The sequence below is a fragment of the Rattus rattus genome, chromosome 10 (assembly GCF_011064425.1).
Source record: "Rattus rattus isolate New Zealand chromosome 10, Rrattus_CSIRO_v1, whole genome shotgun sequence".
In the NCBI taxonomy this organism is placed as follows: Eukaryota; Metazoa; Chordata; class Mammalia; order Rodentia; family Muridae; genus Rattus; species Rattus rattus.
This window is the reverse complement of record NC_046163.1, coordinates 70,617,298-70,642,335: the sequence shown is the minus strand read 5'-3', so window position 1 is coordinate 70,642,335 and position 25,038 is coordinate 70,617,298. Positions and strand designations below refer to the sequence as shown.

The window sequence follows — 25,038 nt, the reverse complement described above, 5'->3', positions numbered from 1 at the left end:
CACCTTGGACAGCCACAGACACCCCAGCATCTTCACAGCAGACTTAAAGGAAGGACAAGGTGTTGGCTGATCTAGTGACTCAGAGTCAAGAAGCCTTGATAATTAAGGAAACTGAGTCAGCGAAGTTCATATGGACTCAACAGCTGAGTGGTGTGGGAAAGGCTTGGTTCGGGGCTCACAGAGGGGCCTGTGTGAGGCTGTAGGCGGGGGAGGTACTCTTCTTACAGTCTCTGCTCAGAGCAGACCAATTGTGGAAGACGAGTGCTTCCAGGTGGAAAGTGGCAGGAACCACAACCGGGTGGGGCTTGGAAGACCGATAACTCGCCCACCCTTCCTCCCTTCATTGTGTAGCTCTGCATTTTCAAACTCATTTCATTTGGTTTGGGTAGATAAATATTGGGGCCAACAGTTAGTGAGGACCTTTCTACTGAGATATAGAGGTCATATGGTGTCTACCATATGACTTTTATCTCTAGACAAGTTTCGGTTTGCAGATGCCTGTGTGCCCAGAGACTGTGATGTTGCATTAGAACCAAAGAAAACTTCCGAATAGGATGTTGGAGGTGTGGCCTAAACCTCTACGGCTGCTGCTGCCTCAGGGCTACGCCTCAATCACACAGGTGTAGCTATGCCTTTAAAGTGCTCATAATGTAAGTTATGAAGTCCACCATTGCTATAAATGTTGTATTCATAGGCTTGTTTTGTCTCTTTTAAACAGGTATTTTGATGTTGGACTACACAATTTCTTAATCAGGTAAGCCAACGCCTTTTGATTTTAGCTTTGACCAAGTAGCAAAAACCTACTGTGGAAGAACGCAAAGAGAAACCATAGAGAATGATGGTAGTTGAATTACTAGCTAGGAAAACATTGCTAACACCACCTGTGTGTCCACCCAATCCCACGTGAATAATGACTCCGATCTGTTTATATCAGGTGTGACAGATATAAACTGTCCCAATTTACTTTATGCTGCTGAGATAAAACACCGTCCAAAAGCAACTTGGTGAGGAAAGGGCTTACTTAAGTTTGCAGTTCCACCATCAAAGGACGTGAAGGCAGGAACCTCGAGGCAGGAATCGAAGCAGAGAGCACAGAGGAACACAGCTTACTTGGTCATTTCTAATATGGCCAAGGCCAACCTGTCAAGGGATGGCATTGCCTTCAGCAGGCTAAGCACTCCTATAGCAATCGGCAACCAAGAAAATGCTCAACAGACACGCTCAAGGCGTTTGAATCTTCTTAAGGGTAGACAACCAAAATTATCCACCACATTGACTAAGATCTTACTTCCACGGATGAAGCTATGGAAAGATAAATAGCAAGTGAGGAAAGTGAGTTTTATTGGTCATGACAGACATCCAATAGTCCATTTGGCCAATTTTTTCCTGTTGAGTTTAATCTTTTAAAACTGAATTTATCACTTGTTTTACAGTCATGGAAACATGTCCTACCTAATGCATAATTGAGATTACTCATCAGGAGTTTATAACCTAGTTTATTGGTGAGTTTTACCAGAGTTGTATGATGGAACATACTAATTTCATATAGCTATGAAGTTAAACAAATTAGATAAAAATGAATAGACCAGAATATTGATGGAGCTTATAAAATGGATGCGATTTTTGAAAATCAACTTTATGGGGCTAAAGCAATGGCTCAGTGGTTTAGAACACTTGACGCTCTTGCAGAGGGTCCTGAGTTTGATTCCCAGTACCTACCTGGTAGCTCACAACCATCTGAAACTGTAATTCAGTGCCCTCTTTTGGCCCCTTTGGGTACTAGGCACATACATGGCTTACATACAAACAGGCATGCAGGCAAAATACACATATGAAATAAAATAAAAATCTTTAAGACAACTTTTCTATGTTTTCTAAATTTTTCATAGTGATCACCGTTCTTTTAATGTTAAAAAATAATTTGAGATGCCTGTCAAAAACTTTGGAGGGAGTAATGGTTGCTGAGGAATTACTCTAAATGAAAGGTTGCAGGGGAAGCAACCATCACTGGCTGGTCTTCCTTTCTGTAAATATTGGCTCATGTTTATTGATTCTGAGAGGTTGTTAAACTCTAGTCATTGTGGCTTCTGTGCATGTGTGGTGGTTACCTTGCCCTAAGGCATGACCCTTCCCCACTGGTAAGATACTGAAGGAAAATGTCACCTGTGTAGAACCTCAGTGCCAGGCTGCAAGGGCAATGTTCCAATGGTGGTCAAACCTTCCTTGCCTTCTTCTCCTACACCTTGCAATGTCTTGGTCTTCTTTGAGATGGTAAACACAGACAATAGTGTGTGAACTCTTGATACAGCAAGGGTCAGAACAGCACAGCAGAAGGATAATGAACCAGGGTCACAGCAGAGATATAAGATCCACATATAAGCAGGTCAGAAAAGGCTGCCTTGGGAAGATGCCCAAGAATAGCAGCCCCTCAGCTCTTGTGCTGGGCATGGAACCCAGGGTCTTGAAATAGCAGCCCCTCCTGCCTTCTGTGCTGGATGTGGAACCGGGGGGTGGGTAACACCCATTACTGATCTATACCTGCAGCCTAGTTTGGAGTATGAACCTGATGTTTTGGTCCTTTATGCTTTCATGGAACTATCCCCACAATGCCTAAGTAGACACAAATTGGTTCTTATTTTCTCTGGTAACTTTCTTCATGGAAGGGGTCAAGCTCTAATCATTTACTAAGTTGAGAAACTTGTGTGGAATGAACCTTCAACAACCATTTACTGAGGGAGTGAATGAATGAAATGAGAGGATAGAGGAGGTACATTAAACTGGGAGAATCTGCTTCTGCAAACAGTTAGCCCAAGAGGAGATACATTAGACTGGGAGACTCTGTTTCTTCAGACAGCTTGCCATTGGCTTCCTACAAGGATGTGTCTGGAGAGGGAGAGAGGAGGGAGGGAGAGGAGAGGAGAGGAAGGGAGAGAGAGGAGAGGAGAAGGGGGAGAGGGAGAGGAGAGGAGAGGGAGAGAGGGAGGAGGGAGAGGGGAGAGAGGAAGAGGAGGGGGAGGGGAGAGAGGAAGAGGAGGGGGAGGGGAGAGAGAGGAAGAGGAGGGGGAGGGGAGAAAGAGGGGAGGGAGAGGAGAGAGAGATTATACTTAGGGAGTCTTTTCAAGGGAAAATTCTATTCCTGCATGTAAAGGAAGAAGTGTAAAAGGGATTGGCACCATTTTGGTTTGTTTTTGTTCCAAGAACTATTTACTGGCTCCAGCAAGCTCCTGAAATGTTCTCTGGGTTGTCAGGCTGGCGCAGCCTGCCTGAGATTAGTCAGCTGTGGCTTTGACGTGGATGGTGGTAATGTTGTCTTCTCTAGAATGATGCAAGCTTCCCCAGAGCCCATTCTGTGATCTCAAAGCTGAAGCATTAGCTTCCTGGCTTGTGCTAGTGTGGCCCAGTGCTTAGGCAGGAAAGGACAGAGCATGGGAAGTGTGAGCATTTTTCTGTGTGTTTATGATGAAGGCAGGATAATGGTGAGCTCCATCCTTCTTTATCTTACACAAATCGGAGGAAAGACTTTCCAGGAGAACAGCCACTCACCAGAGAACCTCAGAAGACACTGGCTGGAATTCTTCACATGTCACTACAAAAGAGAGAGAGAAAATGACAAACTTGGCAAGAAAAGAATGTAGAATAGAAGTCTTTGTCTCATTATGGACAATAGGCTGTCATGTTTAAATTTAGTCTAGCTTTGAGAAGTAAAAAAGATTTGCTTTTTTAATATCAATTTCACTTTTCCTAATTTTTTTATTGTTTACATGCTTATAAATTTAAAACCATTAAAACTGTCTTTTCCTATTTTTAAATATTGTGTATAATTAATGTTTTAATCCATTTCAAATGGCTATCCTTTTTTTCCTCGATAGTAAAATAGTTTTTACTAAAATTTCCATATTTATTTGAAACACCATGCTTGGCATATCCAAGCCATTATTTTGGTCAGAAAGAGGATACCTTGACAGCTTGTTAGCATTCACACTTTGTACCCTTGTGAATCCTGTTTTGGGTGGTACTGAGGTGAATGGGAGAAGCTGTGAGCCTCCAGGGTGACTCTAAAGCTTTTGAGAAGGTTTGTGGAGTTGATATGGCACTTAGAAAATTAATTCTTGTAGTGATTTTTCTTATCAACTTCCCACAATCTAGAAACACCTGAGAAGACAGCCTCTATTGGTGAACTCTCTAGATCATGTAGGTTTGAGGGCATGTCTAGAGGAGATTGACTTAATTGTTAATTGATGTAGGAAGATCCAGTTCATTGTGGGTGGCACCATTCCCTAGGCAAGGGTTTCTGAACTATAGGAGACAGGAGACAGCTAGATGAGTAATCAAGCAAGGGTGGCTTTATTCTCTCTCTGCTCTTGGCTCTGAGTGTGGTATATCTTAACTGTTTGAGCTCCTGCTTTGACTTCCCCTTAGTGAAGGACTTTGACCAGGAGTTGTAAGGCAAATAAGCCCTCTCCTCTCCTGTGTTGTGTATGTCATGATGTTTATTACAGCAACTAACAAAGCTAGAAAGATTCATTTCATACATGGACACATTCCGTTTGTAGGACGGTGTCTAATATAGCGCATGTTCGATCCTGTACAAGTGAAAGCACTTATATGAAAACACACCTCACCTTTCTAAAACATGATTTGTTCTGATGGAGGGAAGGTAGACCAGATGGTTGTTCACTTCTTATTCTATCTTTGCTGCTCCAGCCTTTTCACTGTGTACGTGGCATCTCAACTTGCTGAAAGGATGGGGACTGTCATTAACATGTTAGCTAAGCAATCTAACAGCCCTGCCTTCGGATCTCCCTTGCTGACACCTTATGACTGACTGGTTCATGCCTCTAGTTTTTCAGCTGAAGAGTTGGGTTCAAAAAATTGGGGCTCCAACTTTGAGTCTCAGTGATGTCAGAGGCTTGCTGTGTCACAAGAGCCACAGAGTGACTCCACAAACATCAGTCTTGCTACTTTGCCCAGGCTGACTTTAGACTCTGGGCTCAAGTATTCTCTTGCCTCAGTCTCCTGAATAGCTAGGACTACAGGTGTACATCATTCCACCTTCCATCCCATCCCGTTTAAGGTAGATAGTATCAGTTACAATGTGAACTATTGCTGGTCATTGTAGTGTTTATAGTGTTGATGAAGATGTCTGCTCACTGCCATTGCAAATTTGCCTGCAATTATGTGATGTCCAAAGTCTCTGGAAGAGTCTCCCTTGCATATTTAGGAAGTCAGGGGGTCAAGTGAAGGATTCATTCAGGGTAAAGGGCCCCCCAAGAAGAAGGAAGAGAGTCACCAGTGAGCTGTGCTTTGCCCATATTCAGAGGCCCCTTGAAAACTCCTTTGGGTTACCAGCTGGAAACTGAGAGGAAGGTTTAACAGAAAGGTAGAGGTTCATTCCTGGGTTAAGGTCCAGATGGTACTGGGAAGAAAATTATGGTCTGCATTTAGTCTAACAGCTTAGAAACAGCAAAGCACATGTGAATTCTGAGTCCACTGAGAAAGCCCTCGTGTGTATGTTTCTAAACACACATGGAGGTGAAAGCCATTGCATACAGGTTTCTAAACACACATGGAGGGGGAAAGCCATCGCATATATGTTTCTAAATGCACACAGAGTGAAAACCATTGAATATGTATTTCTAAATACACATGGAGATGACAGTTCCAACAGAAACATTTGCTCAGTGACTGAAGATTTAATTTCCTTTTCACTTTGCAAATGTAACACCTTTTTTAGTGTTAGTAAATGTTTTTAAATGATGGTATAAAGCACGGTCTTATTAAAACAGTGTTCCTAGCTGAGCCTGGTATCTGTGCCTTTGTAGTCCTGTGGGTCAGGCAAAGGGGACAGGTGCAAAAACTACGCCATTTTATATAGAGGACTCAAGTGTCTCCTGATTGTGGCATTTTGAGGAGGTCAGTCCTACATCTCACTGAGGATATTCAGGATGAAGTATGCAAACCACTCTACACTGTGCTCAGAAGCAGTGGGACTCAGCAAAGGTTTTCTTTGTCTTTACCTGCAGAGAGTCACTGGGTATAAGTGTCCCTGTCCTGTACTACGTCAGCCTGTCCTAAATGCTATTTCCTCCCTGCAGCCTTTCTCCAGCTTCTCCCTGACCCCCCACAGTCACTGATTATGAAACTTTCTGATCCCAGAATCCTCCTGCATGGAGCCCTGCTCCTGAAGCCATGCTGGGCTGGGCAAAGCCCCATGGAGGTCAGCATAAATCCCTGGTGTCAAAGGACAGTTTTGATACTACATGGTAAACCGAGGCAGGCAGTGAGGTTTGGCATTGGTGATTGGGGTCAGTGTTGAAAGCAGCTGATGGAAGTCAGCACTCAGAGGAACTGACCTGGGTCTGTCACTCAGAGGGGATGACCGGGGTCTGTCTAGACATCAGCCAATGGGGTTGCACTCGCACACATGCACACAGAGTGAAGCAAATGCAGGCCCCAGCATTTTATTCTTTTAACCCTTTTTATATCCCTTAGGACAAAGTTTTATTACCTTATAGCCACAAGTTACAAATTTTCTAGACACAATCACCACAAAAGCGTTTTCTTCAAAAACAGATTAAAGTTATTCCCCAAGGAAATTACAAAAGGATTATTATATATTTCTCTGTTGAGACTTATACCTAACTATAAACAATTCTCATCTATCTTTCTCTCCACAAGCCCACTGTAATCCCAAATCTATAATTTTCTTGTCAATACATTAGTAAAGTTTAAGCAGGCCAAGTTTATAGTAGCAGGTTTCTCCCTGTGCTTGGCTGAGGACAGTCTGCATTTACTAAGGAACAGTTTGTCTGTCTTACATCTTATTTTGACGTCTTGATCAACTAGACTGACTAATCATCTGTTCTCTGTTCTTAGATTCACAATAGAATTGCGTACTCTTTGTTCATAGCCTTTCTATTTCATGGCGCACACAGAAAACCTGTTACCACATTCCCAGATCTCCAGACCATGAAACTCAGGCTCAACCTAGAACAAATGCTTTCTTTGATCACTAACTTGTCCTAAGCTATTTTTCTTGCTACTACAGTTACCTGTTTGTAGCGCACGTGAGAGTTCTTGCTGTACCTCCCCTCTTACTCTTAGTTTTGCCAGTCTCTGAGGAAGGAGCACATTCTATTCTTGATTCTAACTTTTAAACTTTCTATTAACTGCCCTAACTTCCCAAACTTATTTATATCAAGATAACTTCCTAAAATCACTTAAACCAAACCAGGAATTCCATAAAATCATTAATTCATCTAAACAGCATTATCTCAAGAACTTTCATTTTCATGTTGATCTGCAGGAAATTAGCCCCATAGGGGGGCTGTCACCCAGGAAGTGATCATACCAGGCTATGTAGGCAGTGAGGGTCTCCCAGTGTCCACTCACACCAAGCCAAATCATTGAGGAGTATGGCAATGACAAGCATGAGAAAGCACATCAGTAACAGGAAGCAATCCTGGGATGAGCTCTGGGGCCATGCCTTTCCAGAGAGCACTCATCTTAGCTGAGCAAGATGGTGGGCTGTCTCCAGGGAGCTCACTTGTCCACTGTAGCTCTTCCTGCATGGCGCCTGCCACCTGGGTGACTTTTGTACTCAGGATTGTCCTCCTAGACAGTGTGTGAGGTCTCACTTACCTGTATATTCCCCAGTCCCCGTAGTGTCCAATATCTACCAGTTCCTCAAAGCCATTTGGATACATTTTAGTAGCAGTGGCTCGATCCAGAAGAAACCGTGAGGCTCTGCTGGTCAGCAGGCAAGAGTTCACAGAGGCAGAAAGCAGCAGCTGCGTTTCTATCTACAAAGTCACGACAAACAAAGATCGGCGAAGAAAGGAAGGGGAGCCAATGCCAGAGAGCATGTCCATGAAGACCAATGGATACCAGCCAAGAGCTGCAAGGAGCACCAGTGCAAGAGTGTTGTCCACTGTTGGGTTCTACATCTTTCCAAACATCCTGTGTCCTCTCTAGCATCCACTTCAGCAAACATCACATGCCCTTTCACCAGGCAGCTTCCAGGAAACCCACCACATGTCTGTCCTCAGCAAAACAATCCTTTCATGTGTCTGCTTCAGCCAAACATCCTCTCATATAAGACAGCTTCCAGAGAAACATCAGGTGGCACAACCGAGTCTCCAATGAAGCCAGATACTCCTCTCATTTCAGGAGTCTCAAAACAACTAACAATAAATGTCAGCGGAGCAATGGAGGTGAAGGTTGTTGAAGTTCTGAGGGACGTGATCTGACATTCATTTTTCCAAAGTCAACCTGATGGACTTGGTGAGATATTCTATGTTCCTCCCAGGAGCTGGGTCTGGGGGTATCTAGCTGGTGCCTGCCCCTTAAAGAAAGCCTCTCCAGCAGCTATCCTGAAACTCCTTAAGTCTGGCATCAGTAACCCAGAACTACTCTATCATTGCCCTGTTTACTTGTGTAGCAGGAGTAACTTGACCTACGAAACCTCATGTGAGGCAGTTCACTAACCGTGAACTACAGTAGTGCTCTCTAGGGTGTGGGCAGCTGCCTAGTTTCCTAGTGCCGGGACTTGGACACTCACTGGACTTTCTTCTCATAGCACTGTCTCCGGACCTCTCAGCAAGCCTGGCTTCCAGTTTTCCCTGGTTCACCTTTCCTTCTTGTTCAGCTATTGATGACCCAACTAGCCATTTACCTTCCTGCCTTGGATATCAGCCATGCTGGGCTGAATGACTGGTGCTAGCTTCCTCTCTGAGCTGCCAGACACACATCTCTTTCTGGCTTCCTCTCAAATCTTGGCCTGATGTCTGTCTTCTCTCATTCCCTGTCAGGAACAGAGTCCATCACAGTTAGTGCTAGTGCTAGGGACTGCTTTCCTGGTCCCAGGCTCTCCCAATGTCTTGAAATGCTTCTCTTTCCTTTGCTGGGTGGAAGGATCTTGATCATGGCTCCCAGGGCAGCCGTTTTAGTGCTTAGATGATTCTGTAACCCATTGCTCATTCCGCCTCTGCTGCTGTTGCTTTTGAGGAAAACATTGCTAGAGGTTTTTTTTTAAAAAAATATCCGTCTTTATCTTTATGACTATTGTATTTGGATTGGTTAATTAGAAAATATGGATTAAAAGTAACATAAATAGAAACAAACTTTTTAAACTCTTGAGTGTTGACATTCACAGTTCAAACCCCCATATGCAATTCTATACGTAGCCATTGCTAAAGATAATGTATCTGTTGATAAATTAAAAATAATGCCAGGTTAATGGAAGGACCTGCAATATAGAGGTGGCTTTTTAAATGGAAACGTGAGGGAAGCTCTCAGCAAATGGGACTATAGGGTCCCTGGTGTCTACACAGTGCAGACGGCTTGTTTATTGGGTGGTCATTTCTGGAGTGTTGTCTTCGTCACCTTTTGAATTGTCCTCCTACCTCTGAGGCTTTCTGCCTTCTGAGGGTCATGATGTAAATAAGGCAGAAGCCAGACCCATCCCACCTTTCTGCGCACCACAGGCCTTAGAGTCCCAGTCTTGAGAGTGAGATTCTGAACTGTCATGTGTGGGTAGAGGGTGGGACTCAGTGTGCAGCCCAGGAGTGGTGTGAGTGATACCCACTTTAAGAGAGAGAGGTGTTGGTCTGGAGCCCAGTTTCAGTCCTAGAAAGGCACCATTGAGCTCCTGTGGGATAATCATGAACAGTTCCTGACTGCACTGCCTCCTTCACTGTCTGTGAGGAGGTTGAACAGGAGACTGGGGCTTCCTTAATGAGCGCCTTTTGTGGTTTAACTAGAGTATACATATATTATATATATATATATATACATATATATATATGTTCCCACAAATATATATAACTCCCATATATATGTATATATATAAAGATAACTAGAGTATACTCTATTTTATATACATAATAACTCATACACACATATACACACATATACACACATATACACACACAGACACACACAGAGAGACACATATACACAGACATACACACACAGACACATACAGATACACACAGACACAGACACAAACACATACACACAGAGACACAGATACACACACACAGACACATACATACATACACACACACACACACACACACACACACACACACATGAAGATAACTAAGATGGTTACTTAGGTGATGCACAGGGCAGACGCTGTGCTCAGCAGGGGGAGCCCATGATCTTCTGTGGGCTTTGACTGTCAGCTGCATCGATTCCACACGCCAGAATTAAACCAGATTGCAGCTATTTTTTGCATCAGCACGAGAAACTTCCTGTGAAGTGGAAAGGGCATGAGGTCCTGCACAGAAGCCCAGGGCTCGGGGCTGCCTGACATCCCTGCTGCAGTGAGTTTTTGCCTCAGTCCCTTCTGCTCGGGCCTGACTCGTCTTGTTCGAGAAATGAGAGAATTCTGTCGGATAAACTCTAAGGCCCCTTCTGATCTCAGCAGCCTCTCGTGAGTGGTGCTGGCATGTCTAATATTAGCTCCTGTCCAGATCTGTGCCAGCCGAAACCCTGGCTGCTAATCCCCCGCGGCTATTTAAATTCAAGTTTATTACGATTCGGTGAAGCTACCACGATATCGTGATAGAATATGGAAGAGATACTTGGTTTCTTCTGCTGGCTCCTACCGCAGAGCCCTTAAACCTTTGTAGATAACGCATACCGGGAAGGCCTTTGTTCTGAGGTTTTTCTTTGAGCTCAGTCCCTACATGGATCTGCCAAGACCTTTGTAACTCTCTGAGCCCCTCGAGCAGGACTCAGCTCCTGAATCCCTTAGAATTCCAAGTGATAGAGGCTTCCCATTCTAATGAGGCAAAGTCTAATAGACTCTGCCAGCCTTAGGATGGGGACCTGTTGCCAGGGGAACCAGCCATGAGTATAGAAGGTTTGGCCCCAAGACTGGCAGGAAGAAAACTGAGGATTTTGTTGTTCATGGCTGCTGTGACACTTTTATTTAAAAAGAAAAATAAAACCCAAAGGAAAAGTCTTTTCAGGTTGAGGGTGATGTGGCCTAGCACTGTGAGGGGTAACCTGGAAGTTGGAGTACCCAGAAAAGGCTAGCAGTTCCCAGCCCCTCCTGCCATGATTTGTCTTGTCTGTGGAGCCCATCCCACTAGCCTTATAGTGAAGCTGTAAAAATATATAAGGACCCTCCACAAACCCCCACCTGCCACCCCCGCTTCTGTGAGCCATCTTGGAATGTGAACTGAGACTCCTACAGGTATTTTGGGGTTGTCAGTGTTTAGCTGGTCACTCAGAATCACTAGTAAAACAGCCAGTGGCTTGTCTGCAGTCTCTGAGGTGGGGGCTGAACCCTGAGCCCATGATGCTCCCTCCCTCCATGTGTCTAGTTTCAGAATCAGAGGCTCAGTCCTGGAGGTTGCCCGGTGTGAGGGGCAGAGCTCTTCCACAGTTGCTCACAGGATGCTGAGGTGATGGTTCCTCTCTAAGGGGGACAAGCTCAGCAGCTCAGTAGCCACCGAAGCTACCGCCCATCCTGCTGGACAGAATATAAGGAGTATGCTCTCAGGGTCAGGGGACAAAGTGTGGATTCTGCTTCCCCGCAGAGATCCTCTGAGCTTCTGCTCCTCGTCTAACTGCCTTCCTTGTCTAGCTGCCAGTCAGATGGTGAGCAACCACTTGGGAGTCACCTGACTTGCCCCACACCCAACCCTGTTCCTCTCAACGACTGTAGCTCAAGAACACACACCAAAGTAAAACCTCGGGATTATTCTAGAAGTTTCTTTCTATTTTATATTTTATATAGTTTCTTTTCTTGTTGCTGCAGCAAAGCCCCAGAGAAAAGTGACGTAAGAAACAAAGGCTTATCTTGGCTCACCGTCTGAGGAGGCACAGTCCATCCTGGCAGGGTGAGTCTCAGTCAGCTGTAGGGCCCTGCTGCAGGCAGCTGTCACATGTCACGCTGCATCTTCAGTCAGAAAGCAGAGAGAGAGACAGACAGACAGACAGACAGACACCGACAGACAGACACCGACAGACAGACACCGACACAGACACCGACACAGACAGACACCGACACAGACAGACACCGACACAGACAGACACCGACACAGACAGACACCGACACAGACAGACACCGACACAGACAGACACACACAGAGACACACAGACACAGACAGACACAGACACACACAGACAGACACACACACAGACAGACACAGACACTGACACAGACAGACAGACACCGACACAGACAGACAGACAGAGACAGACAGAGACAGACAGACAGAGACAGACAGAGACAGACAGACAGAGACAGACAGAGACAGAGACAGAGACAGAGACAGAGACAGACGGCTGTGGTGCTCAGCTCACTTTATCCTGATTCAGTCCAAGATCCCAGTCTGGCATGGTGCTTCCCACAGTGAGGTGATGTTTTAGTTAGGGTTTTATTGTTGTGAACAGACACCATGACTGACGTAAGTTTTATAAAGGACAACATTTAACTGGGGCTGACTTACAAGTTCAGAGATTCAGTCCATTATCATCAAGGCAGGAGCATGGCAGGATCCAGGCAGGCATGGTACAGGAGGAGCTGAGTTCTACATCTTCTCCCAAAGGAAGCCAGGAACAGACTGAGCATCCTCAGGCAGCTAGGAGGAGGGTCTCCAAGCCCACCCCACAGTGACACACTTCCTCCAACAAGGCCACACCTTCTAATAGTGCCACTCCCTTGGCCAAGCCTATGCAAACCATCACCAGGGGTTACTGCCACCTCAGTAAACCCAATCTAGCAGTCGCACCCCAAAGTTTGTCTCCTGAGGTATTTCTACCACCCATCAAGGTGACAACCAGTGTCAACCATCGCACAGTCCTGACCCATCTTATCTGTCATGACTCCTGTTAAATGTTATTGTATCTGCCCCCTTTTCTTCATCCTGTGGGGAACACCTGACCGGGGCCTCTTTACTCTCTTACTAGCTCTCCAGTGTGAATCTCACCTGTATTCCTTTGTTGCAGGGCTTCCTTCAGCCCCTGCTAGGAGGGTTGACTCAAATACAGTTGAGAGCAAACCCAAAGCGGGTCTAATTAGTGCCTTTGCCTGAGCATCATGTCTGAAGCTGCCCGAGGCAGGTATAATAGTACCCCCCCCCCACCAGCTCTCAGACAGGTCCCTGTCCTCTGACAAACAGTCCTCACGTCTGGTTCCTTATTGCCTCTTGTTCTCACTTTGTCAGGCGATCATAAAGGTCCCACTGTCTGTGTCACAGGACACCTGACTAAGGGATGTATCTGGGGCTGGGGTAGGCCTTTGGGGAAGGTCCACAAGGACTTTTGGTGTGACTGGTGTAGAGAAAGAATATTCAAACCCCAGTGATGGGAAGAGCACTATACATTCAACCACATCAAAGAGATACCGTAGATTCAGAAGAGTCTTGAGGTCCATGAGGGTATCTCAGGGGCCCGACTTTGACCCAGGCATGGAGAGACATAAAGCTTTGATGTAGCAGGCATGGGGGGTAGGGGTCTGCAATGGGAGTCCAAGTGCTCACGGGAGCTTTGCCCAGAATTGGGTCTACTAAAGCCATCTGGGGGAATAATTACCTCACAGCCCAGCTGCTGCTCGCCCAGATGTTGTGTGAGCTCATGTTCTTCACCCTGCCCCCTTCTGCTTTATGTTGTCCAGAGTAGATTCTGTTGCCATTAACTAAAAGCTCCTGAGTGACGCGTGACCGTAAGCATACACACGAGGTGGCGGAGTGCTTCCCTCGGGTCTCCTAGCAGCTCGGCGTGGAAGGGTTTACATGGTCTCTGTAAAACAGACAAACTTGGAAAAACTCCAGCTCTGTAAGATCCATGCAGTCCTTATACAGAGATGGGCAGATCGCTCACTCATGCAGCTTTATCCAGAGCACGAGGAAAACGGAAACAACTCTCATAATAGTGTGAGCATAGTTGAAAAGTTGTAGCAAGTTCCTAGGAAACAAGCATTTCAAGGGCTAGCATTTGCCTTTAATGAGATGCAGGTAACCTGACGAAAGGAACTGTGGGGAGAGAAGGGCAGCAGAGTTCTCAAGATGGGAAAGGGTTAGGGCTAAAATACTTGGCCTGAGCTTGAATGGTGACTAGCAGGAATCCCAGGGCCACCTCTATGTAAACACTGGAGGCCATGCAGCCACAAAAGCATCTCCTGCAGGAGGGACCTAATTGAAGACTGCCTGAGAGACCAAGGATTGCTGGTGCAGACAATGCCAGACAGTTGGGAACTGCTGTTTAGAAGAGATGCTTTCTTGGGACCGATGGTGGGGGGGGGGGCATTAAAGGAGTTTGCAGCAGACGAGCTTGCCGTGGGTGTTCCTCACCTGCTCCTGGAGTCTCTGTTGACTCTGTGCTACTTCACCTCCAACCTCCACCTCCAAGGGCAGGTAGGGTCTAGTGCAGGGCACAGGCAGGAGGTGACCACAGTGCATGGATCCTTGCTCTGTGTTGTTTTCACACCGGGGTCTGGGAGGTGTGATTTCCTTAACCTGTGACTCCTGTGCTTCTGAGACTAGGACATACCTCCACTGGGCCCACAGGCAATAAGCAATGGGTTTCTGTTATCCATAGCACACTCTAGGAGTAAATGTAATCATCAGAGGCTTTGCTGGAACAGTGTGTTAATATTCTACAGAAGCGAATATGGGTGATACACTTCCCATTTCCCAACTGTGTGTGAACTATGACAGTTAAGTAGCGACTGTCATCCTAGAGTATTCGTATTCAAAAGTATTTGTTAAACCAAAAGAAGTGGAGGCTCTGTAGCCTTACCACGCAGACAGGTCACCATTGTAGATGGAAGGGTTTGTAGCTGGGCTAATGTTCACCCTTTTCCTCTGGTATCATGCAGAGTGCTTTCCAATGCCAGGGACTGTAGTCAGCAGGGGCGAGGGCTCTAGTTAGGCAGCAGCTCAGCGTCTCCCTGTTCAGTGAGATATGTGAGTGTTGTCTTTAGCAATAGGCCTTACCTTATTGCGGAGAGCAGCTGCTTACCTTGGAAATAGCCTGAGTCCTTTGGAGGTTTCCATGAGCCCCCTTGGTCGGTCAACCACTCTATTAGATGCAACCCATTCCTGGCACTGAAGGTTCCCTTGAGGGTAAGTGATGTCTGATAGAGGTTTGGTCTTCTCGGTTATTCAGTGACTCCATTTAGATTTCTTTCATATGTATATGAAGGAAGCTCTCGCCAGGGCTTATCCCCCTCTCCCTACCCTTTGAGTGGTTCCTGGGACAGTGCTCCACTTTCCTAACTGCTGGGGTTACATGTGTGTGTATCACTACGCTGATAATATCAAATTGTGGGGAAATGCATGAATACCTAGAATGGCCCCCTAGGCTGCCTTCTGTTTGTGATCTCCATCAGTGAGCCAGCAGGGCCATCTGCTTCTCGGAGGCCTATCCACAGGCTCTGACTTTCAGCCACGTTTGGCACATCTCGAGCTATGTCCTGTGGGCTTCAGCTCCCGTTTAGTGCAGAGACCAGTCATTGACAGGGGCAGGTGGTCTCTACGGGAAGGACAGAGCCCCAAGCAGGCTCTACACAGCAAGCCGGGCTCTCAATAGGATCCCAAGAGAAGGTATACAAACCTATAAAATGAAGCCACGAGAGAAAGAAAGAGCAATTAGCCCTGCGGCTGGCTTCACTTGTGACCGGGCCGTTTGAAATGGAATCACTTAGAACCTGAGGCCCTGGCATCTGTTTCTAATTGAGAGGTTACTTGCAGTCAGTCTGTTTCAGAGAGTTCAGTTTGTGTTTATGAATACTGAGCCTTCTGCAGTGAAATCCATTTTGGAAATTAAAATAGGTAATTATTTCTGAACCTTTTAATCATTTTTAAGCAAAATAATGATCTGAAAAGCATTTAGCTGAGGAGGCTCATCTGATTACACAGGCAGTGATTCTGTGGGAATGAGGTGCAAGCATATATTATCTCCCTTTGCTCTGGAGTTGCCAGGGGTGGGGGTGAGGGCTCAATTCAACTCCTCAAGGTGCTGTGGTTTTATTATGTTTTTACCTGATGTTCACAGGCCCGGGCCTCTACTCCTGGCCTTTCTATGCCTTTCTTGTTCTGGGACATGTTGATTCCTGTTTCTAGGCTTTTGTGCCTCATTGGTAAAGTGTTTTACGATTTAAAAAGCCTCTTTTAGCTATGATCTCTGCAACTGTAGGATTCTTGTAACTTGACCCAAGTGGACAAGTTCTCTCTCATTAGCACCTGAGCAGCCCAGAATCGTTGTCTTCTCCAGGTCCCCAGCCAGAGCTTCCTTCCATACTATGGTCTGGCCACAGGCAGAAGACCATGAAGGTCTGTGATAGGACAGAATGGTTGGGGCTTCTACAGTATTCCATACAATAGCTAAAGAAGAAAACAGGCATTGGTAGCCTAACCAGAAAGATAAGCCAATTAGACAGGCCTTTGGCCAAGCCTTTGTAGCTGTGGTAGAATGCAGAGGGAAAATAGTCGGTGGGCAATATGAGCCAATAACTTAAAGACTGTGTCTTAATCAACTAATGGGACTTTTGTTTCCTGAGCCAAAATATCTAGGATGTTTATTTTCTTGTCAACATTATCATTACTGTTATTTTTGAATCCAGTTGGTTGAGTCACACCTTCCTAACAGGCCGTGACTTCCAGGATGACACCAAGTTAAATTTCTTCAGAAATGCCGGAGCTCAGAGGCGAAGTGTACACAAAGGCCCATCTCTAACCAAGCAGTTATTTGCAATAGATAACCTTCTGGAAATGTGAAACTCGGTTTTCTCCAGTGGGTGTCACTGAGCACAGCCACGCTCCAGGGCAGGTCTCATATCCAAGAGCAGTTGGCCAACACGACATACACTCCATGCTCTTTTGTTTGCGTTGGTAATTTTTGTCTTCTTCATTTTCTTCATTTTCGATTGTCTGTTTTGATTTATGCTTTTTTGTTTTTCCTTTTTCTGGAGAGAGAAAACATGGAGCTGGGTAGGTAGGAAGGTGGGGAGGAGCTGAGAGTTGTTGGGGGAAGGCAAAAGAATATGACCAAATGGGTTCTCTGAGAATAATTTTTAAATACAAATTTAAAAAGAAGTGTCTACTAAAGCAACTGACCACAGAGCAATCATAGTCACCTAAGAAGCCAGCACTGAGAGCTGGACCTAGTTAAAATGGGGACTTTAGGGTGAGGTAGATGTCTTCAATGAGGGTTTTAGAATCTCATTTCTCCGCCCTTTCAGGGTTCCCAGAATGCATTTCAGCATGTCCAGGAACAGGGGTTGGATGAGGCAGAGGTAGGTGGCATTGAGAAGCTGACTGTTTTTTCTGGGGCTCTGTGGCTTCAGCAGTCATGTGCTCCTGGGAGGTTTAGCTAAATTCAGGGACGGCCATGTGGAGGGAAGCACATCCGGAACCACTCTATCCCTAGGCATCGCCCCTGGCTTGTGTGGAGGTGTCTGTACTCCCCTGAGCTTCATAGATGACATCTACCACATGCTACCCTTACAAGCCTCTGGGACAGGGTCTTGCTGTTGACTCTCAATGTTCTCATAATTGTGTTGTCAAGGGCAAAGCAGGTCAGTGAGTTCAGCTAACCATCATTGTTTTGTACTGAGCATCTCCAAGAGGGTCCTGTAGTCCCTGCCAATGAATTACTTGAATCAGAGGTTTGGGGCTTCCCATAATCCTGGCTTTTTGTAGAAAGGCAATAAATAATTTGATAATTTTGTTTTACTAGATTTTGTTCAGCTGATAAGAAATCAATCATGGCTCCTTTTTTAAAAAATGAAATAAAGAGAAAGAGAAAAGATGCAGCTTAAATAACTCTGACCACACAACCACTTAGCATGGTATCTCCATGGAGAATACACAGTTGGTTCCCACATCCTTGTGGTAGGCAGACCCTGTGGGGAGCCGCTGGGGGTGCTAGGAGTGTGGAGAGCATGCTGTGCGGGTGCTGGCTGCCAGCTCTGCGCTAGGGGTGCCTCTCCATGCTGCATTCTCTGGCGGGTGTTTTACAAGGCCCTGCAGAGCAGGCTGCTGTGGTCCCTGGGTGGCACCTGACTTCATCCTGGCTCTGCTGGCTCATATGGAGCCTAACGGTTTCCCCCAGGTGTCCTGCTGTGTCACCGTGCAGAGGTGGCTTGTGTATTCTAGTCACAGTTAACTTCGGCTATCTGTCCACCCACAGGGACTCTTCAGCCTGGGTTAATCTCTGTTTCCCGCCTGTGAGATCCTAGCAGGACATGATGCTGGAGGCAGAGAGGTGGCTGAACACTCGTGTTTTCTAAAGTAGTAGCCTTCTTAACTGGCCTCTCGCTTTTTGTGGGGTTGCTCGGTTAGGATGAGGTGCCAGGGAGGAGAAGTGGGTTTCTTTGCGGGTGAGCACGGTGGCTGCCCTGCATCTTGGCCCAGTACCCCTCTATCCAGGTCAGAAGAGCATGCTTGGTTCAGGCTCCAGTCATAGTCTGCTGAATGGAAGGCAGTGACTGGGTCATAGGGTCTTGTGAGGCCCAGGTCAGACGATCTGTTTGTGAGTAGTCTCAGAGGTGAATCTTAGTGCTTTAGAGAATTCTGTGTGTAACATTGTGGGCCAGAGCCTGGGAAATATGGTGGCCCTTCTATTTACTCTCGTTTTCAGGGGTGTAAGAGAACCATGTAGCTATCTTACTTATATTGAAAGCTCCCTTGTAGTTTTTTAGATATTGGCTGGATCTACTGGGACTGGGGAGAAAAATGGCAAAGCACAAATGGCAGGCAATTCTATCTACAGGTCAAAAGCCAGTCAGTCATTCTGTCTGTCTCTATCTCTTTATGTCTCTGTTTTATGTTTGTGGTATATATATAGTATGGTGTGCATGGTTGAATGTGGTGTATGTGTGTGGGGTATGTCTGTATTTGTGTTTGTGCGTACGCTGCAATTGTATGGTTTGTGTATGTGGCGTATATGTAATGTAGTGTGTTTGTGTGTGCATGTATATGTACTATGACATGTGGGTACATAATACAGTGTATGTGGCTGTGCATGAAGAATGGTGTTTGTATGAGTGTGTGTGTGTGTGTGTGGTGTGATGCGTGCATAAAAACTGCAGCAAAGTTTCAGTTCATAATCTGGGGATATGGGAGAATCCTTGTGAGTTGCATAGCAACAGACAGACAGGAATAACATGCCAAGCCAGCAGCAGGAACCATGGGAACACACACAGAGGGTCAAAGCCATAGCATGACCCCGAGCTCTGAATTACAGTCCGAAGCAGCCTGAGGTGCTGCAATTATTCAGCTTCCCCTCTGTGGATAGGGTAGCGGCATGGTCTTGTCAGGTCCTTTTACTGGATGTTGCTGGCTACCCACCAAAGTAATATAGCCACCTTGATGTGAAACCTTTCAAATGATGGCGGGAGGTTTTAGAGTTTTATAAGCTCCTTGGCACCCAGCATGCCTGTAAAGTCTGTGAGTGCCTAAAGACGTGTTCTGTGGTGCTTGGCGCTTGTGCCCATGCTTGCACCTCCCACCCAGCCCAGACCTCTGGACTCCTGTCATTTTCTGAGCTGTTTTCTGCAACTGTCTCTACTGACCTGGGTTCTACAGACCTTTACACTGGTTGTTTTTTTCATAGACGATGGTACTTCTGTCCAGCTTCCCACTGGGCAGTCAGCTGCCGATTTGTATGCAGGGGGACAGCCAGGCACACTGGGCTCAGCACCACCTCTCTGTAGGCCCATGTGTGGCTTCGAGCATCTCCCTGCTGCTAATTGCATTCTTCCTTCCTTGCTTTGGTGTCCATTTCCTCTGGGGCTGGAAGATTCCTGGAGGAGTGAACCATCTCTTCTCATCTGAGCTGGAGATTTCCTGTATCTGAATTAATAGCAAGTTCTATTATCTGGTGAGTATCTGGTAACTGAGAGACTAGCAGAGTTACCTGCCAAACAGTTGCCCTACAAGAGACCATTTAACCTACATGTTTACTGTGAAGTGGGATCTCTCAGCTGACATTTAGACAGATTACCTCCTTATGTGTGAGGCTGTCTATGATGGTTACCTTCAAGTGTCAACTTGGTACAGCCTAGAGTCACCTGAGAAGAAGGTCCTTTAAAAAAAGTACAATGTTTTTACTTTTTAAGAATTTCATACTTGCACAAAATATATTTTGGTTATATTCCTCTTTATACCTAACTACTCCTCCCAGGGACATCCTGAGCTCCCTACTGTGTGCTACTCAAATACTCATGGATGTGAGATCTACCAGGTACCATATCCTTCAAGGAAACCGACTCTCCTTTCCCCAGTATCCATCAATTGGCAAGAGCCACTCAGTTAGGGGTGGAAATCCATGAGCCCTTCCTCCTCTGTGCCACAGTGTGGTTGACTGGTTTGATCCCGCATAGGTCTTAAACAGGCAGCCACATTTTAAGTTCATGAGTGCAGGAGTCTGTCCTGTCATGTCCTCTGGGTCTTAAACTCTCTCCCCTCTCTCTTCTGCAATGATTCCCGAGTCTTGGTAGCATGATGTGTTATACAGGATGTCCATTTGTGATTGAGCACCCCATGGACATTTGTTTTCTGTGCTTAGACTAGTTTCTGGGTTAACCCCATGCACCACAAAGAAACTTCTCTGCTGAGGTCTGCAGCTTCACTAATCTATGATAGACAGACATGAATTTAGAGAGCAGTTAAATACTGTTTTCATTTAGCAGAAAATAGTTCATTCCAGAAGACTATGAACTCCCCAGACATGGGTTTTAGGCAAGATCTATAGTACCAGACAAATGTTCATGTGCTTCCTTCTGTGGAGTGGGTATTTTAAAAAGCAGTTGTTTACCCCGATAATATTCATGCCACTGTTGCACCAATGGACATTTGGGTCTTGTGCAGTGAAGGTGTTTGCATATGTCAATCTGCAGAAGGATTTTTTTCTGGAAATTCTTGGGGGTGCCTGCTCTGGCTGAGGCCTTTCCTTAGAGAATTATCTTGGTTTTAAGGACCAGTGGGATGAAGCTTTTAGCCATATGACAACTTCCGCTCTACAGTGCCACATTCAGCTCTACTGACAGATCTAGGTGCGGACATGAGTCATGTGTAACTGTGATTTAAGATCTGCCAAATGAGAGGGTCTTGGCAGCTAGATTTGTCAAGAATTTTGGAATGGGGAGGATGCCCTGTTTGGTAGTGAGACTGGAGGAAGGAAGTCAAAGTTGAATGTAACACAAACTATTATCTGCAGAGAGGCAGGAACTCAGAAGAGAAAGTGCTGGGGCCGGAAGAAGCAGAGGAGCCAGAGGGTGGAGCATAGTGGCTGCCTCAGTCTTTGAATTCTGTCCACTGCCCTTAAGGTAAATTCTCCCAGATGTGACAAGGCATCTGTCCCTACCAGCGGAGGAAAGTATTTTGTGTAAGGTGCTTCTTAGATCACACCAGACTTAGGAAGTGGCATCGTGCAACCTGTAATTGGAAAATTGTTGGAGTGGAATAAAAACTATAAGCCTGATCGTGGGAGCATTGGCTCGCCCCATGGGCCTCTCATTTGTCACTGACTGGTCAGCTAGAGACTGTCATGTTGACTTAGCTGTTCTAATAACACAGACTCTCAGAGAGGCGTCTGGAGAAAACTGAATAGTAAAGACCGTTGCCAGGGATCGTTAGTCCTAATTTAAGCAATAATCCTGTAATCATAAAAGATGTTCTGGAGCAGTCTCTCCCAGGTAGCATTTATCATTAGAATTATAATTGCAGTTTAGTCTAACAACAAATGCTGAAGGCTGTGAACATTTGGGCCCTGTTGCCAAGGGAGATAATGGGGGTTATGCCTAATTGCCAGTGTGGTTTTCTTTAGTGGGGCAAGTAGCTGGTGTTTTTCTCACACAAGCACACTATGTATACTTCATAGATATGCCTGCTCTGTATGTTCGTTTCAGGGAGCAATACTTTTTTAATGAAAATGAACTTTATTTAAAATGACCAGAATGATCTGAGTGACTTTCCTAAGCCACAGAAAGGACTGAGACTAAGCACTGAGCCAGTGTAGGTAATAAGAACCCAGCCAAGAGTAGGTACTAGCACTTGGCAATTGTAGCAAGTTTAGATACAAAGAATCTAGACAGCTGATGCACTAAGAACCCAGCAATGTAGGTACTAGTACTTAGCAATTGTAGCAAGCTTAGATACTAAGAATCTAATGGGCTTAGGTACTGACTACCTAGCAAGCTTAGGTGCTGACTAAGAACCTGGTGGATTTAGGTATTAATTAATTGTGTCTAGACAGGCTTTCTTTCCCTAGCTCTTCCATTGAGTTCAATGAAGAAAGCATGAATGAGGGTTTTATAAATGAGGAACTACTGACTTTCCAGACTTGGCTAGGCCTCACAGGTACAGAGGGCATGTCTGGGGACTCAACTCCAAGGTCCAGATCCTCCACTGGAATCTCTGTACCCGACTTACTGCCTCTTCCAAGTAAGTCTCAGAGTGTGGTGGGATCAGCGAGGTTGTCCAGCAGTGGTACTGTAAGGTACTCAGGAATAAGCCTTGCTGAGGAGAATTCTGGGAGTTTCCTGAGACAAATAATGACTCAGCAGTATGTGACTTGGAGCAAATCTTATCTCCTACTTAAGCTTCTGTTTGTCTGGAAAGCAAGTGGCAGTGGCCACATGCCCTCGCTTCTTTCTCTTGGGTTCACCTAAGCAAGTGAGTCTGAGGGAAACACTTGTTTCTTGTTTATACCAGGGGTCTGACTGGGAAGGAAAAACCAAAACTATATGCATAGTTCTGAAGTGTAACGTAACCAAAACCAGCATCCTGTGGCAAGCCCAGGAAGCGGGCTATGCCACACACAGCACGGGTTGATCATGGCTTGGAAACAGGGTTACCTAACAATCTGATCTGTTTGTGAGAACTTCTGTCCTCACATTTGCTGTCAAGCACTTAACCACTGAGCCATCTTCTCGGTCCCAAGGAGACAATTCTTGAGGTCATCCATGAGATTCTTCATGGCCCCTCCTGACCTTTCTTGCCAGTCGGGCCCTGTGCACCCCCATTCTGTATCCAAGCTTAGGACTTCTTTTATGATTCTTTGAACACATGCTTCCTCTCTGCACATAAGCTGTCCCATGTGCGTAGCCCACTGTCTCTTGCTTGTTTAATTATTTTGTCTTTAGAGGCTCAGCACCGTCTTTCTCAGGAGGGCCTTTCCCAGCCTCTCAATCACATGCTCTGCTTTGGTTACTTTTCCTCCAGACAGCATGGTCCTCAGGGCCTCACTGCGGCTTCCCAGTTTTTGTGAAGTGATACATTGATTCTATCTCTTTTTGAGCTGGAAGTTCTGTGCAGCACAGGCTGTATGTGCTTTGCTTTGCAAGGTGATCCCTGCACCTGGCCCTCTGATGGCTCCTCCTGATGTTTGTCTGAGGGCCTGAGGATGGCACTTGACATAGGTGGGCCAAGGCTTATCAGAATGTGACCTGGGTGCTGAGGGATGTGGATAAAATGACAGACAACATATAGAAGCAAGATTACCAATGTAACACGGGAGAACCAGGGAGCATTTCAGGGGAGGTGACAAGTGTAGAGGCGGACACCAGCCACTGACGTCCCCAGGCTCGTGGATAAGAACTCATTGCTGGGAGGAAGCAACAGGCACAGAGGTCTAGAGATGGAGAGATGCATGTGGGTTTAGGAAAACAAGGTCCAATGTAAACATGTGAAGCCAGGTGGTGAGGGGACAGGGCAGATGGGAGGATCCTGAGGGACCAGCTAGGGGGCCAAGGCTTGCACAGTGAGGGGCATCTGTTTTGGCTTCACATACAGGATTAACTGAGTCTAGTTTTCTATTAAAAATAGTAACTCTGCATTGATATGGGAATTGCGTGCGGCTTGGATGGTTATAGATGGAACCCAGAGATGCACTAAGTAGTGGGATAGTAACTAAGAGAAGCACCCAGGTCTTCTGCATAAACAAGAGTCTAGGAGAATGGGGCCACCCCACAGCCACCCTAAAGTCCAGGTCCCTTAACTTGACAGTGAAGCCTTAGTGGGTAAGACAGAGGGGAGAAGAGAGCCCCAGTGGCTTCTTTGGTAACATGAAAGGACCATACTGCTTGCAGCTGAGGCCACCGGGGAGCTTTCCACATGGTGGCAGGCGGCTTACTGACCAGGAGTCCTCAGGGTGGGTCAGAATGGAACAGTGGTAATTAAAGTTCATAGTCCTCTGCTATTGTTGTTGACAGGAACACTCGAAGGAGGAAGGGTTTGCTCTGGCTCAGGGTTTGAGAGGTGGCAGCCTGGCTTATAGCTGTGGGAGCTGGTTACATCCCACGAGGTGGCTGTTAGAAAGCAAAGGGGTCGTGATATAACTTCTAGGGCTCACCCCTGGAGCCCACTCCCCATACCCAAGCGTGAGCTAAATCATGGAGGTGGCAGGTCTCAAGTGCGTGAAAAGTTCAGCAGTTTGGCTTCCAAGCATCGGTTGTCGCCAGCAGCCCAGAATATGAGATACTTATCCAGGCTGCATGTAGATCACTCTATGGTGTTATTTGCATGAAATCAAGCCTCGGAATGCTCTAGAAAAGATGCCGAGGAGATATCTGTGGGGTTTGGGCTCTCATCTCATGCTCGTCTCAGTGCCTTGGGTCTTTGGTGTCTCCTCTGTCTTCAGAGTTTTTCCGTTCTGTCTTCTGCACCCATACATGGGCACCAAGCAGAAGGAGACTGGGAGGAAATGCCCAGAAAGTTTGAGAAAGGGCTGGATCACCAAGGGCAAGCAAGTGGCTGTTAACTTCAGAATGACCTTGTCCTAGAAGTATATGCTGGGCAGACAGGAGGGAGTGCTTCAGGGGATCTGGGTTGTGGTGATTAGGATAAGTTCTATGAATGAATGAATGAATGAATGAACAGCCAGGATCCAAGCCAGGGACCTGGAGGAGGAACTTGGGGTCATGGTCAGTTTAGTGATGCAGATGGATACAGAAGGTGGGGGTAGACACCCAGCTGAGCCTTGATGCTCCTGGCATATCCAAGCTCTGATTCTCTTTGGTGTTTGGGGATTAGATATTGGCCAAATGCAGATGCCACTCCCAAACAGGTAGGTACT

General features: G+C 46.1%; 1 protein-coding gene across 1 annotated transcript in view; it reads left to right on the top strand.

The window, feature by feature from the left end:
- Hhat (hedgehog acyltransferase) overlaps positions 1 to 25,038 on the top strand; it is a 225,721-nt gene that overhangs the window by 97,715 nt on the left and 102,968 nt on the right. Inside the window, exon 8 of the mRNA XM_032915511.1 lies at positions 719 to 754. Within this exon, the coding sequence (XP_032771402.1) occupies positions 719 to 754 (36 nt within the window). The remainder of the gene's footprint in view (positions 1 to 718; positions 755 to 25,038) is intronic.